Here is a 16,806-nt window from a genome sequence, read left to right as displayed (position 1 = left end):
AGCAGCCAGCTGGGAGCTCAGTGATGATTAAGTGTAAATCACTATGAACAGCTAACATCTGTGTCCTCCCATGGTTAATAAAGGGGGTTTGGACTCACCTACTGCCCGCAGAAGTGCTTGGCTGCCAAGCAGAGCTGCTTGCTTCCTCTGAAGAGCTGTGCCTAGGTTAAGGCAAGACACACAAAAGAGGAGGTGGGTGAGAGAAGTGGGTGACAGCAAAATCACAAGGACTTTCACCATATCTTTTGCAGAGTTTGGATGATGCTGTAACGTGGGAACTAGAGCTAAAATGGGAAATGGAATGGTGGGGATAACAAAAAGACTAACAAAAGAGGTGAAAGGGAAGGACAAAGGAAAAATGAAAGGAGAGAGGGTGGTGAATGTGCATGCAATTGACTGTCAGATTAGAAAAGCAAATTTGTTATAATCATACCAGATTTTTTATTTAAAATTTGTTGATTTGCATCACTAAAAAGAACCTTATTTACACAACTTTCATAACATCATTATCAGAGCTGTGGTACACATATCTTCAAAAACCCTAAGATTTTTAAATGAACCAGTTCACAGGTGCTGTATAAGAGTATCTCATCACTTCTCAGGGAAACACATTCCAGTCCAGGCAACCAAGTTCAAGGCCCCACTAACTGTGAAAAGACAAATGCATCTTTGTAGTCAAAAGCACACTATTATAATCTTACTACCATTTCTATCACAGTATCACAGTACCACAGTATAACTTAGGTTGGAAAGGACCTCGAGGATCATCGAGTCCAACCTATCAACACAGACCCCAATGAGCATAGCTCCCAACCTGCCAGATCTGTTACTGGCCTAGTTCCTCACTACCAGAACTGTGTCAATTGTTGACTATCTCAATATGATCAAGAAATATTCTTTTCTGCAATCAGACAGATTGGATGAGAGTTTTGAAACTGTTCCTCTCTTCATCAGCCCACAGGCTGGGTAGCTGCCCAGCTGAGGCTGGATTGTGTGTTCTGCTTTCCCTTCAGGTAGGTGCAACAGAAAAAGCATCTGCATATTGCACTCGATTCAGACATGAGAGGGAGTAATAGTTATTGAGGACATGTTCAGTACTCAGACAGACATCCCCTGTATCTGCCAGAGGGAAATGGCAACATGACAGAGAACTATTTTTCTTTAGTAGGAACTGGTCCACGGACCAGCATTTGGACTGCACTGAAATAGTGTATTAAAAATCATCTTCATTGTAATTTGGAAATTTCCACACCAACACACTCTCAAGGGCTGAGAAATTATGGATGAAATACCCAAGCTGCAATTATATGATTACCTCTGCAAGAACAAAATTTGTTCTTGCAGGTAGAAGACTTTTCATTATTCTTTTTCTAACAGAAAAAAATCTGGAATTTATTATTACTGGCTTTATCATTGTTATTGGATCATGAAAACTTAATTCTGATTTCAAAAAGTACTGAACTCTTCTGAGAGGACAGTAAAGATGAGGTATTTCCTGATGTTTTCCTATTTTTTACAAAGCATGTACCAAACTCAATACAGATGGGAAAAACCCATCTCACTTATTTGGTTGAGGCTGCTGCTTATTCTGCATGTGACCTAATTATTTCTTTCAGAGTTGTACTATTCATACTTCTCTGTCTGTTTTCTTATCTTTTTTCCTTTTTTTTTTTTTCCCCCGCAGTCCCTAATCAGACAAACAATTCTGACACTCAGCTGCCCAGGTGTTGCAGGCATGCATGCTGGCATAGGGACTTTTGACTGAGAAGGACTCTGGTTGAGAGTGGAAACTTCTAGTTTCAGCTATCTAGCTTTGCACAACTTAGTGACTTATAACTGTCTTAGATGAAGGAAGCATTAGACAATATAATTTTGTAGATAAAACATTTTCATTGCAACTAGAAATATGATCTTTGTCTGAATACAATCTCATATTGAATTTGATTTTTGTTGGATTTTTTTGTTTGTTTTGTTTTGTTTTTAAATCTGAAAAGTTATCTCAAGAAACCAGATCAAGATCACTAGATGACTGTTTGATGTCAGTCTGTTCCTTTGAATACACCTCCAAATTAAATATTAAATCTCCTCTGGAGATATTCAAAACCTGCCTGGATGCATTCCTGTGTGATCTGGTATAGGTGATCCTGCTCTGGCAGGGGGGTTGGACTGGATGATCTTTTGAGGCCCCTTCCAGCCCCTAACATTCTGTGAAATACAGTTTTTCAGAAGTAGGTGTCTGGGTAGGCCCTCTGGCAGCTGCTGGAGAAGCACAGGGAGGCCTGCAGCCAGTGCAGTGACTCCCTTACAGTTAAACACAGCCTGTGGTGTGTTCCCCACCCCATCAACAAACAGGCTTTGTTTCTGTGAGGAGGGCCAAGGACACAAGCTCTGCTCCAGGCTTCCAGCAGTGGCTGTACATCTTGTTTCTGCACCGGCTCTGCAATTAGTCAACATTACTTCTTCGGTTCCTCTTACTTTTTGTAATTTTTCCTCATGTTTCTACTCTGGGAGGAAAATGAGCAACAAGTCAAATTGTTCTGGTCTCTTTCAGCTCTTCTATGACCAGAACTAGCAGCTCTCCTACTATGTCCATCAAGATTGCTGGTTTCAAGGGACACTGGCGGGGAAACACCCTTCTTTCCCTGACAAAGAAAGACCAGCAAAGAAAGCCAGACACATGTGATGTTACTTCAGCAGAGGCCAAGGCCCTTCCTTGTTACAGATGTCAAATCTTAGGCCTGTTCTGGTTATGCTGGGTGCATGGGTAGTAAGGTTTATCACTTCAGTAAATATCTCATGGGAAATGAGCCTTGAGTGACCTATGAAAAATTCGTTTGGTCTTACAATAACCAACTGCCACTTGAACCTGATCCTCTGCCCTGTACTATCCATTACTGTGTTCACTCTATGAACTTCTGCAACCCTCCTGCTATAAAGCCTGTGGAGATAGGCAATAAAACTATGGGTATAATTTTTCCAAGGTCTTGCAGAGCCTAAGCTTCAGTAACTATAATAGAAAATATCAAATACACCGAAACACAGTTAGCATCACTAGAATATCTGATACCTGAAAGGCTGACTTTTATCCCTCTAACATTCATGCTGTAGAAAAATACTGTATCTGCATATAAAGAAAGGGAAACCTAAGTACAGAATTTATTCATATGCACATTAAAGTCTGTAAGAGTGTGATGCTATGAGCATAGTCTCCCAAATCTAAGGCATAGGCTGCACCTATTTTTCTTCTCCTGTGCATTTAAAAGGAGTGTAAAACTGTGTGGTAGTTTTAGGCTATGCTTTAATAATTTTTCACAGATCTTGAACAGAAAGTAGGAACATGTAAATAAATCAATGTTGGGTGTAAAAAGGAAAATAATGATAATTCTAAAAAATCCCATTGGAAAGACAATGTGCTTAAGCTAGTGATATAAACAAATTCTCTCTTCTTGCTTCCTCAGGCTAGGAGATACTAACTCTGTGATTCTGCTGGCTTCTGATTGTCCTTGGCTGCATTGTTTTGCCTAAGTCTAACATCCCTCTGCTCCTTTCTCTTGTTCCTTTTGTACAGGGGTGTAAAGGGGCTGTTGCAGCTCCCCTGCTCTTTGGCCATGGGGGTCCTTGGGCTGTTTATGATTGTAAATATCTGTAAATATTGTATATTTGTACATATTCATTGCATTTCATTGTAGATAGTAGTTTTGCTTGTAAATACAGCTTTCCTTGGCTTCCAACTGAGTTGGTATGACAAATTTATTATTTGGGGGGAATTTTCAACCTACCACAAACTGTTACAAAGTGGCAGCATTTTCCTTCTTATTCTTTTTTTTTTTTTTTTTTTTAAATTTCTTTTCCCTCTGTGGAGAAGTGCAAATCTGTTGTTTATTTCAACCATGAGCTTAACCTTAAGAACTCTTCTTGCCTGCCCACAACCATACCATACTTATGTCTACAATTTAATCTGTCAAAGTACTTTAATGAATTATTTTCTGATATTGTAATATTTGCAAGTAGTTCAAAACCCAGGTAATGCAACTGTGTGTAAGACTCTTCAAAACAGCACAGTCATTTATACTTTATTACATGCCTCTTCAGCCTACTGTTTAATATGGAAGGTGCTACAATATCATGTAATTAATGAAATATGTTTATTTGAGGTCCTATTCAGAGTCTCACTATATTAAGCTCTTCTTTTAGGTTTGGCATGAGTTCCTGCTCTTTAGATTGACATGGCTAAAATGTCCAATTCAAGAAAGCTGGATTAGGCAGAGCACATTTCCAAAATCCTGGTCTCCAAACTCACATCCTGGTCTCCAAACTGGTGACACATGGGTTTGATGGGTGGACCACTAGATGGATAAGGAACTGGCTTGATGGCCGCACCCAAAGAGTGGCTGTCAATGGCTCCATGTCCCAGTGGAGGCCAGTGACAAGCGGAGTCCCTCAGGGATCAGTCCTGGGACCTGTCTTGTTCAACATCTTTGTGGGTGCCATGGACAGTGGCATTGAGTGCACCCTCAGCAAGTTTGCTGATGACACCAAGCTGTGTGGTGCAGCAGACACGCTGGAGGGAAGGGAGGCCATCCAGAGGGCCCTTGACAGGCTGGAGAGGTGGGCACAAGCCAACCTCATGAAGTTCAATAAGAGCAAGTGCAGGGTCCTGCATCTGGGTCAAGGCAATCCCAGGCACAAATCCAGGCTGGGCAGTGACTGGCTGGAAAGCAGCCCTGAGGAGAGAGACTTGCGGGTGCTGGTGGACAAAAAGCTCAACATGAGCTCTCAATATGCACTTGCAGCCCGCAAAGCCAATCAGATCCTGGGCTGCATCAGGAGAAGTGTGGCTAGCAGGTCGAGGGAGGTGATCCTCCCCCTCTACTCAGCCCTGGTGAGACCCCACCTGGAGTACTGTGTCCAGTTCTGGAGCCCCTATTACAAGAGGGATGTGGAGGTGCTGGAACGTGTCCAGAGAAGGGCCACAAGGATGATCAGAGGGCTGGAGCACCTCTCCTATGAGGACAGACTGAAGGAGTTGGGGCTGTTCAGTCTGCAGAAGAGAAGGCTCCGAGGTGACCTAATTGTGGCCTTCCAGTATCTGAAGGGGGCCTACAGGAAGGCTGGGGAAGGACTTCTCAGGATCTCAGGTAGTGATAGGACTAGGGGGAATGGAATGAAGCTGGAGGTGGGGAGATTCAGGCTGGATGTGAGGAGGAGGTTCTTCACCATGAGAGTGGTGAAACCCTGGAATGTGTTGTCCAGGGAGGTGGTTGAGGCCCCGTCCCTGGGGGTGTTTAAGAGCAGGCTGGATGAGGCTCTGGCCAGCCTGATCTAGTGTGGGGTGTCCCTGCCCATGGCAGGGGGGTTGGAACTAGATGATCCTTGTGGTCCCTTCCAACCCTGAATGAAACTATGAAACTATGAAACTATGAAAATGGAGCTTCTCTATTACAGTGCAGCACTTAATGGCACTTTTATAGTATACATAATAATAATAAAAATATAATACTGTTGTCAATGTTCAACAAATGATTTACAGACATTTATGTACAGACAACACATAGACTGTCATGTGGCATTTTACGGTTAAAACATTGTGAAAAACAAACCTGTGATAATCTTTTTCAGAGAGAAGAAAGCAATAACGTGCGTAAATGGAGGAATTCTCCCTGACAGCTATCCCAGCGTAATGATACCTAGGAAATAAATGAAAAAAAAAAAAAAAAAAATTAACTTCTAACCATATGATTTTCAACAAGTCAGCAAATAATTCACAATCCTCCTTTGAAAGCAGATGATTATTCTAGTTAAACAAAAAAAAAGATCAAATTCTGTTGAAAATCTATTTTCCCCTTGTCATGGGTTAAGTGGAATATTTGCTGCTGTTACTCAAAACCATCCTGCCTCATGTCAGTTTCGAAATAAAAGTGCTGGCTGAAGCAAAGTATTATGTGGCTTCAAGTTCAGATTGTAACACGAGAGGTTTCCTGTTCTAGTTGCTGCTTTTGGGTTCCAGGTTTCAGGTGGTGGGAACAGTGGCAAGAAGGGTGGGAATTGGCTAGTTCCCTGGTTTTCTGATGTATGCTATTGCTTTTCTGGTTTATGCTGCACTTTTGTTTCTCCAAATAGGCTAAACTAAGGTAATTGTGCATTGTATTATTATTGTCTGGTTTGCTCAGCAAAATTTTTAATCTCATCTCTTTTTATCTCAACCCAGAGTTTTTTGTGTGTTATTTTCCCTCACTTCTGTGTTGCAGGGAAACAGGCAGGCTCACTTTAACCTGTTACACTCCTACAGAAGATAATTGCACATGCTCTTTACAAACAAATTTTAACATTTTTTGCCCTGGAATAACACCACCTTCCAAACAAAAAAAAAACCAGTGAATGGCATGCAACAGACTTGTAAAGCACAGTTAGTGAAGTCAGGGACCAGAGTGTCAGCTGACACTCTGTATCTCTGTATCCCTCTGTGTCCCTGTATCCCTCTGGAAGTTTAATTATTTAGCACAATGTTTCTGCAGCCATTCACAATAGCTTAGGGACTGGATGGCTCATAGTATCATAGAAGCACAGAATGGTTTGGGTTAGAATGCACATCAAAGATCATCTAGTTCTGACCACCCTTCCATGGGCAGGGACATCTTTAACTAGACCATGCTGCTCAAAGTACCATCCAGCGTGGCCTTGAACGCTTCCAGGCAATGGACATCCATAACTTCTGTGGGTGGCCTGTTTCAGTGCCTCAACACCACACAGTAAAGAGCTTCTTCCTTATGTTGAGCCTAAACCTACCCTCTTTCATTTTAAAGCCATTAATTCCTGTCCTATCACTACATGCCCTTGTGAAAAATCCCTCTCTGGCTTTCTTGTAGACCCATGTCATATCAAGCTAAAGAGAGACCTGTCACACCTTCTCTAAGGTTTATCCCGACTTCAAGTCACCAGCAGTCAGAATCGCCGTCCCTGCTTACCCAGCTGGCTTTTCCCGGGCTGAGTCACTGGGAAGCCAGGGGAGCAGTGCAGCGGTCTGAGGCCGCCAGCAGAGGGTAACCTTCTGCTGATGGAAAGTGAGAGCGTGGAGGCTGGGGGCTGTCACGCCCAGTCCCAAATCCTGTCAGCTACAAGAAGCCTAGGAGTGTCTGTGGTGAGGCACTCCCAAAATAAAATATCTCACTGGATCAAACTGAAAGCAGGTTCAGACTAGTGGAGAAAAGCTGCAAATCAAGTAAGGGCATGTTAGTCTCAAAGCCAGTACTTGACAGCTGCTCAAAATACTTGTAAAATTACTGTGTCTCAATGCCCTTAAAACATCCTTTTTTCCCAGTAAGGATATTTAGAGTGTGATTATAAGTTTGGACATTGAATCAATGCAAAAGTATCAAACTCTGTGCTTTAAGAGAGAAGAGGGAAAATAAAGTAATGCAGGGGGAAGGTCTGAGATGGTCTGATTTAAATGGTTTTAAACTGTTTACGACATTTCTGTTGACCACCCTTACACATTGTGTCACTCCACAGATATGTGCAAAGATGAAAAGCACAACACAGACGTCAATCACAGCTGGCACTCCCGTGCATCCCGGAGCTAGGCTTTCCTGACCTTGTGTCTCAAGCTCTGAGTAAGATTGTGATGTCTGGCAGATGCCTCATGCAAACCATGCTATAATAGCCAGTACAAATTGGAGCACTAATTTTATCTTTTTTTTAAAATCAGTCTGATCTGGAATTCATGCCCTACCAAAGCAGCTCTGATGTGGTGATTTTCATGAATTAACTGTATTTTAACATACTTCATGACGTCACAAATCACTCTGGATATTGCAATGCATTGCAGATTTGCAGCCAACAATTCAGCTGCTGTGTTACACTGCTGAAGCTGAACATTTATCCATTTTTAAATTTTATTAGAACAGTTATAAGTAACTTATTTAAACAGAGGAAGCAAGCCAAATACCTGGCATTTCTTCTTTTGCCCAGTCTTCTTGTCCTTAGACCTGGGAAAACTAATCTAATAAGCTGAAAAAAACCAAACAGAATATTAGAGGCATTTGGCAAATTAAAACACAAAAACATATCTGCTATGTTTTGTTCTCATTAATTGCTTCTTTTGCTTTCCATCATTTGCAGGCTAATAGCTGTTCTTGCCTCTCAAATGGTAGCTGCTGCACTGAACTCAAACACGCCTTTTTTTCTTTTTCTGATCCAAAGCTAAGCAATTTAAGAGATTACCTTCCTCAGGTAAGAAATTTTTTAGAGTAGTCTGTTTTATCTTGCACTGAAACACAGTCAGTGCACACAACAGGAGACCACCCACAGTTGGGTGGATATATCAGATTGGGAACTTGGAGGTGCCATGATTCCCTAGTACTCTGCTAGTCCTGCAAGCCTTGCTTATTTGAGTAGAACTTGCACAAAGGACTTTGCCTACCTGCTCAGTTTTGTAAGGAGTACTTGCAGAATAGGCCCTGATTTATTTATTTTAAAAGGACCTGAATCATCAAGCTGCAAAACGTTTTTGACTACCTCAGTGGTGAATGTGAACTGAGGTCATGCAGCATTTGTCGAGGTTAGGCCCTGCAGAGTAGTAAAATACTGTCAGGGTAATAATCCACTTCACTGTGATTATTCTGCATGAACTGTCCTGTGAAGACAGAGACTAACTCAGGACAGCTGGAGCTAACATTTCTTATGCAGCAGGAACCAAGGACAGAGTATGCAGCTTTAGCAAGGAGTGAGGAGAGTCTCTGCTTAGGAAGCACAAAGCTTGAACTCTGTGCAAAGTGCACTCTGCTGGCCCAAAGGCCTGCTAAAGAGCAAATTTCCTCAGCTCAGACTAATGTGCACCTCCAGTTTTAATGGTGCTGGAGTGGTTCTGTTCTTCACGTTTCTGCACTCACCCTCACCAGCTGTCCCCTTTCTCAAACTGGTGTTTAAGCATAATGCCAAATAAGGCATCCTATGAAACCAGGGCTTCTGTGGCATGGTGTATTTGGGCAGAGGGATAGGTCAGATGAGATTAGCAGTGTCTTAAATCACCACAGTTTGATTCACACAGGGCTTGACTACAAAAGTCCTTACAGTCCACACTCATGTTATGTGGTCAGGTTACTATAGCTTGATGAATTATTAATAGCTCAGCCCATTAGCTAGGCTGTGGTAATTGATTACATGTACACCTTTAGTTCAAACCAGGGTTACTGCAGTTCCTGCCCTCCTAAGCCTCTTGCTTCACAGTCCTATCTCCTGCTATAGAAGGACAGACCATTTCAAACCACTGGGGAGCTGTATGCCAGCTCGCTCACTTGGGATGTGTTAATTTGCACTGCAAGACACTGGGTCAGTTAAGGCTGTTAGCAAACATTTGCAAGCACCAGCCTATAGCAGCTATGGCTCATCAGCTAAGCCCTTCTGCATGACCAGACTCACGCTTCATCCATGCCTGTCCCAATTTAAAAGTAAAATGTATTAACTTCAACCACAAAAAGGCCTTGCTTACAGATGGCAACTCAATCATGCCAGAGCGCCTGAAAGCATGCAGACAGGATGGGATTAATTTTACCTATGTGGCTACAAGGTATAGCTGTCTAAGCTAGTCCCTGCAGACTTGGTAGTCAATGGAGACACAAAAAAACAACAGGTAGTTCCAAAGCACTGTCTGAGATGACTCATTTAGGTTGAGAGGAATCGTATGTACTCCATTGGCTACCAAGAGATTATCAGGCAAATTCTACACATGGGTTTAGCTGATGATCCATTAAGCTACGGTAATAAATCACGCTGGATCACTCAATCAAATCTTAAGTAAAGATGATACAATTTATCCAGTTAAAAAAAAAAATTAGATTCAGCTGAATTGAGATAAATTATTTCTAAAATGAGGTTATCTGCATAAATGGAATCGATTTCAGGTACAACTTCTACTTAAACTATGTTGTGTTAAAACAGTGTGTGGTATCTCTTAACATGGGCACTAATCGAACAAAATTATCAGTAAAAATAGGAAATTCTGAACAAAAAGGTTGGAGCAATTAATAATCACAAGGCATTCTTACACAAGGCCTGCCTTAATTTGTTAAAGAAAACTGAATAGCTATGAGTGTTTGTTGCAGCTGGGGTTTCTGAGTTGCAGTTGCTCTGTGAGTTCTATCCACTTCTACACAGTGGAAAAGTGGAACCGTTTGAAGGAGATTGGGTTTTACATCTGCATTTGTTTTGCTTGGATGATTCTGTAACAACTTTTTTAATGTGTTTGGAGAAAAAAATCTTTGTAAGTATATTTAAAAAGGGAAGTATAAGATTATGTAACAATCATTGGGGTGGGTCTTCTAAGGAGAGAAGAGTCAGCTCCTCAGGATGAGTTTATTAACCTTGTACTGTTTACCCTGGTAAGCTTTTAAAACTATATTGTCAAAATAAATCTTTTCTAGTACAAGTTACACCAGGTCCTTGAAGAAAGTAAACTTTCACCATAAAGAATATTCTTTTCTCTAGGATAACATTGCATACATTAGATCTTACCAGAAATACATTAGAAAAGATTCATTCTTCTTTGTTACTTAATCTCTTTTGACATATATATTTGATTATCAGATTTTCTGTTCTGGTATCTCTGCTTCTTATCTTATATGTCCTATCTCTTCTGTACCTTTCCAAAAGTGGCTGAATTTACTCGATACTCGGGCTCTGGACCGCAGCTTTCCATATATAATTCATATAGTAGCCAACGGGGTATAGTGCATCCTTCACACCAACAGAAATTATCAGCTATCCTTTAAAACAAAAACATCAATCACTTTATGTCAGAATTAGCAGAAAGAATTGTTAGCTTGTGATTGTAAAAAGCTCACCAGTTTTACAGTGTACCCTATGAGAGCTGCTCCGATTTTATGGAATGTAGAATAAAATAAAGCAAACAAACAAAAACTCCAAACCAAAACCAAACCAAACCAAACAACCCCACCTGCTTTTATGGTAATATGCATTCTGGGGGAAAAAAAAATACACATCTTATATATCTATGTATATTCTATGTGTGGGTTTATGTTCTACTTTCCTGGTTTCCAGAGTGTAAGAGAGGTCATGTGAGAGTCTGCTAAGAAATTCAATATATTTCATACTTTTTAATAAAAACATACAACTTAGTATTGTTATTATAACAGTAACATAAATACACAAAATATTAGCATCTCATTAACGGGGTATAACTTTGAACTCCTAATTACAGAGATGTTCACTACATCAAAGATAAGGATGGGAACATTTTTCCATCTAAAATGATGTTTTGGGATGGTCAGTGCCCAAACTATGAAAGACCAAGTTCTGTTTTCATACAGCCTCACTGATTTTAGCTCAAGTAAATAAGAGAATAGATTTTAATTTACAGTTACTGTGTAACAGAACTGCCAGGACTGTAACAGGTTTAGATGTTTAAATGCTCATTCTCTGGCCAAATCCCTTTTTCATCCCACTTATCATAATTTCATTGCCAAGTAAATACAACTACTTGTGCAAATAAGGTGAGGAGGGTGTAAACTTATTTATTTATTAGCCTAAGGTATCACCCTCACAACAACAACAACAACAACAAAACACCCCAAAAAACACCCACAAACAAACAAACCCACCCCCCCAAAACTTTAATTATGATATAATGCCAGTGGTTTCAATATCAGAATTGCTTTCTGCAGCACAAATACACATGCAAAGCTGAAGCAAAGAAGCAAGAGATTAATCTGGAAAGCGTGACACACTTGATCATATGAAGGTGTTTTCTCACTGTGACTCTGCTTCCGTTATACCAAATGATTTGTGCATGTTTAGTTAATTTATCAGCTGAATGCTACTGCAGCACAGTGCCATTTACTCACTGTGTCTTTACTGATAATCAAGCTAGTTGAGAAAGCAGACTTTTCATAATCATGAAGTGAGATAAGCCAGTTGGATTTGAAATCATCATCCCCTCTCTCATTAGTAGCCTGATTTCTGGGAGCCCAGCATTTATCTTTCTGTATTACCTGCATTGGCAGTAGAGAGTGGATAAAGTCTTTGGTGAACTGGCTTGCTAGAAATGACTGAGCAAGAACATGATAACTGTGCAGCCTGAGGATGTCTGCCTCACCTTTTATTCATGCCCTTTCCCCAAGCAAGAACGCTGACGGCATCCCCCAGGTTTTCCTCTCCCTAAGAAAAGGCTCCAAAATGCTTCACTTTTACCTCCTAGGAGCCCATCTTCTTAACAATTCAAGAGGGTGGTGCTGCCAAGCACTGTGCTGAGCTGTTCTGGGCTCTCAGCCAGCTTCTCACCACTTCCAGCTCCACCACCCAACAGCAAAAGCTTCATGGCTAGACATGAGTGGGGACAACCTGCACCAAAAATAGGGGATCTGGTGCACTAATGGGGTCCCTTCCAACAGGATGCATTCTATGATTCCCATCAGGGGGATGAAAAATAAGTAAAATTTATTTTAGATGAGAACCCTGTCTGAGCCCTGCCTCCCAGCAGGAAGAAATGCTTGTTTCTTCTAGAGCAACTATCTCAAGCCCCTTTGTAATTGAGTAGTCCCAGAGGAGATTAAACCAAAGACCAAATTCATCCTTAATATAACATCACAAGAGTCATTGGAAGTGCAGCAGAAATTAATTCCTGCCTCAGTACCTACTTTCTGCCAGTAGCTTTTTCCTCACCATTTAACTATTTAATGACAAAATATATGGGAATTAAATTTCATGAATTTGTCATCTGTTAGACTGCAATCCTTTTTCAAGTTACAAGTCAAACACATTCTTAGTGCTGACACATAATGTAAAAATGTTGTCTATTGAGAAAGAAAATCCACACAGAAGAGAGCATAGTGCTCATCCTCTTGCCCATTAGCCCCAAGGTTCCCAAAACGTGAGTGTTTATGGCACACTTCAAACCAAAAGTCATAATAAAGACAATAAAATCAAAAGGAAAAGGTGACAAGGGAGGAAGATGGAGCTTAAAGAAAAATCACACAGGGAAAGACCTCCTCCAGTTATCTGCTACTTATCCATGCTTTCTATGTGGTTTGTTGTCTGATTAGTTCTAGGACCTCACACAGACTTCAGGTTTTGGAGTTTGCCACCTGCTATACATGAACCATTTGCATTATACAGGTTTGCATGTATGCTGTTAAACCATCAAAGTCTAGTTTGATATCAATGCACCAACTGTAACATGAAGCTGCATATTTAAGAATTGTTAAAACACAAAATGGTGATTTGGAAGGTTGTTGTGATGAAAAGAATCATCAGATCACCCTGTCAGTGATTGGTTATGGTTCAGTTTTACAGAGTGTCTTAAACACGTTGGATGACCTTGAATGAATCTCTTCCTTCAGTCCTTTTAAAATGGAAGTAGTATCTGTGTCACAGCAAAAGCACAGACTAACTCCCACTGTGCAGATGTTACTGAGAGGAGGGAATAGAAAAGATTTAAGACTACTTGTTGTCACATTAAAAGTTATCTTGCATGTACTTTGGCACTATTTACTAGTTCGACTCATCTGTGTTTTTGGATGCAAGAGAAACCATGGTTTCCCTTTGGCTGTTACACAGCAGATCACACTCTTCTCAAAGCCCAAGAAAATGATGGTGACAACCTTATTCTACCACAGGAAATATCTCACTGAGGAGTTCAACTGCTACCATCACCTTAAGGAAACATAACCTGGGAGAAAGTCAGGCGCTCAGCATCATTCTGAATGCCAACATGCCACCAACTGTGCAGCCTTGCAGCCACCTGAGGTGTGCTGTAAAAGCATGCCAACTGTGTGTAGTCCAGCCAGGGATGCTCCTCACCAGCTGCTCTGCAGCATCACCTCAAGTGAACGCAACTCAGTGGCCAGATTGCAGTGAGTGAGTAGGCTGAGACAAATCACCCTTTCCTCCACAGCAGTCAGATTTGTGGTGGGAGGTGGAGTTTGAGGGAAACTTCCCTGCTTTCATGGCATCGTTTATGCACCACTGTGATGAAGGGGCCTTTGCAGCAAACCAGACTTTACCCAACGCAACTGCGGTGTCACAGGTCAGATTCCTACCCTCCCCGTAGCGAGGCCGCCCAGCAGTTCCTGCGAGCCCCACGGCGAGGAGGGGAGAACAGCAGCCCTCGCCCCTTCCACCCTCAGCCAGGGTCTGCCCAGCTGCTCGGTCCCGGCTGCAGGGAAGGAAGGGGGCAGCACGCACCAGCAGATGATGGAGAAGTGCGGGACAGTGCGGTTGTCCCTGGCCATCTCGGACGGTTCCATGCCGGGCCAGGCCGTGCTATGCGTGTGCTGGGTGGTGCCAGGCCGTTGGGTACCGGCCGTTGTTGGGTACCGGCCGTTAGGTACCGGCCGTTGGGTACCGGCTGGCGAAGCCGGTTCCCGGTCGCGGGACGGCGACGCACCCAGCCCGGCTCCCACCCGCCGCCTGGCGCAGCCAAGGGCGACCTGCATCTCAGGGGCAAACGCCAGCCGCGGCGCAGCCCTTGTGGCCAAATACGCTGCTTTTTTTTTCTTCTTGTTCTTCTGTTTTTGTTGGGTTTTATTATTTTAAAGAACACCAGTTGAGAAAATTACTTGCCTGGGCATCAAGAGGTACAAAGACGCCAGAAGGAGGTGTAAGCGAACAGTTGTGCGGCAGTAAGTTTGAATGTCACAAGTGCCATCTTAATAATAAATTTTGCACGCCTTTAAAACATTATTTTCAGCGTTTTCTACAAGAATGCTGTAAACTCCCATAATTGTTTAATTTATCTTTGATATAGACAGATGAAAGGGCTGTCTGCTCCACTGAAACCCTGTAAGCACTTTTCCACTGCGAGTATCCATTATGCAAAATGAGCTTTACGGCCATGTGACGGGTGAACATAAATTATGTATGGCTGGAGCGTCTAAAAGCTTCCTAGTGGATGGCATTGGGTTACATCAGAGCTCAGCTTCTCGGCAACTCCCATGGCTTCTTTATGTTAATTAGCTGCTGAAAGCCCATGTATGAAGCAGACTGGCTTGCTTGCTTTGTTACGGCAAGATTACCGAAGCTAATGTGTCAGTAGACAGCAATATTAAAAGTGGAGGGGAACAGGGGACCAGGAAAGGGGAATTTATGGTGGAAGGTTGCTGGTTTTCTGGTATCTCCATGCAAGTTGCTTTTGAGGAGCAGTGCACACAGATGCCATGTATAATACATGCTGCTTTTAATCTGTAGTGCCTCGTGCTGTGTTGAGAACCCCATGGGAAGATGCTATTCACTTACAGGCCTCCAAGCCAAAACCTTGAAAACAGTATCTGCTCAAAATACAGTTTAGTATACACATTGCATTGAGTAGAATCTGTCATCAATAATTCTACTTAACTGTGGAAGCTTCCCTCGATAATTAACAGTTCTTGGACTTGATTTTGTATCTCCACAGTCTACTGACCTTCTCCATGGGACATTTAGCTTACACTGCAAATACTCTTGCAAATACTGTGGAGTGAAAGCTTTCTGAAATTACCTTAAACTAGCTGTCATAAGAACCAGCAATAGTGATACTGCAGCAACTGTAAGACTTGCCTTGCATGCACTCAGAGCTTCTGGGGTGGACTTTACAGTAGATGCTGCCTGGCACACTCACTGCTGATTCAGGTTTGCCAGTCCATACTACAGCTATAGGAGTGCCTTCCACTTACATGTGCTTCATCTCTGCTTTCAGCAACTGGCTTACTTACATGTTTGCATGTGCTTCTGAGTCCTGGTCATAGTTCTCAAAGTTCATGACCAGCAACTGACTTTTTGGCACTATTTGGAACTCCACAAATTTTGTGAGGCTTCCTGGGCCAAAAGATGTCTCAGCAGGAAAAAATGCATTTACAACTTATTGGGAACTGGGAAATCGTAAATGGACTATTTCTGTGATGATAGATTGAAGAAAGTCACACAGATCAGAAAGTCCCTGGACAACACCTAATACTCAGAAAAAAAATCTGATGAAAGGAAGCAAATGCTACACAAAACCCCCTATCGAGTTACTGTCCGTAGCTTTGGGAGATACAAAGTAGGTTAAGGAATTTCTTTTGGCCAGTTTCTGCATCACAATAATGAGATTGTTGGACCTGTGTACTGTTCAAATACTGGCTCTACTGTTATTTGATTGGGGTTTTTATGGTTTTTCAGAAAATGTCTCTTCAACCTTTCAAAGAAAGGTAATACTTTTTGAGGGGTGGGAGGGAAGGGGATTCTGGTTTTAAATACCAGGTAGAATTTAATCAAAAACTTGAAATATGGTTCTTCAATTTAATCCAGAAAGATAGGACTGGGTGGGTGTACACTAGGTCAAGTTGTAGTAAGTCTTTATTCTTGCATAAGCTGAAAGTTGCAAAGCTCTTCATTACTGTCGTGGACATAGTCCTTGTGTAAAATGAAAGAGTATTTGATGAACATGCACCTTGACCTTAAATTAGGAGTATGGGTGAACTGATTAAAAGGAATGCTAAAGAAGCTGCTTTCCTACTATTTTCACCATAATTAGGACAAATTTAGAGCAAACTTTAAGGAAACATGCATTTCCACAATGTTGCAATGAGTGTTTTCAGGGGAAAATTGACTCTTCAGATTACTGTCTTCCCCCACCCCCCGCCATCTATTAAAGGGGAAAGTGGGTACCTTGTGAGGTAAACAGACCATGTAAGAGCTCTTGCTGATGATACCTGTCTTGTAAAGGAACAGTAAAGTGCTAACATCTCTGAAATACTTAAGGTATTTTAAATAAGTGCTTTAAGCACTTAAGCTAAAGTACAGTCGTGAAAGCAAGTGAATCCGTGGTTTCCACCACTA

At 41.8% G+C, this 16,806-nt stretch overlaps 1 protein-coding gene across 1 annotated transcript in view; it reads right to left on the bottom strand.

Annotated features, from left to right (window-relative positions):
• Positions 1-16,806, bottom strand: part of RFX8 (regulatory factor X8) — a 44,378-nt gene that overhangs the window by 20,407 nt on the left and 7,165 nt on the right. The window contains exons 2-5 of the mRNA XM_068137068.1: positions 10,637-10,760; positions 7,946-8,007; positions 5,601-5,687; positions 99-161 (exon numbers count right to left, since the gene is read on the bottom strand). Coding sequence (XP_067993169.1) covers positions 99-161; positions 5,601-5,687; positions 7,946-8,007; positions 10,637-10,693 — 269 coding nt within the window. The 5' untranslated portion in view covers positions 10,694-10,760. The remainder of the gene's footprint in view (positions 1-98; positions 162-5,600; positions 5,688-7,945; positions 8,008-10,636; positions 10,761-16,806) is intronic.

Source organism: Melanerpes formicivorus, unplaced genomic scaffold (assembly GCF_026170545.1).
Source record: "Melanerpes formicivorus ecotype bairdi unplaced genomic scaffold, bMelFor1.0.p_v2 SCAF_1, whole genome shotgun sequence".
Classification (NCBI taxonomy): Eukaryota; Metazoa; Chordata; class Aves; order Piciformes; family Picidae; genus Melanerpes; species Melanerpes formicivorus.
The sequence above is the reverse complement of the archived record's forward strand: the minus strand, read 5'-3'. Positions and strand labels throughout refer to the sequence as shown.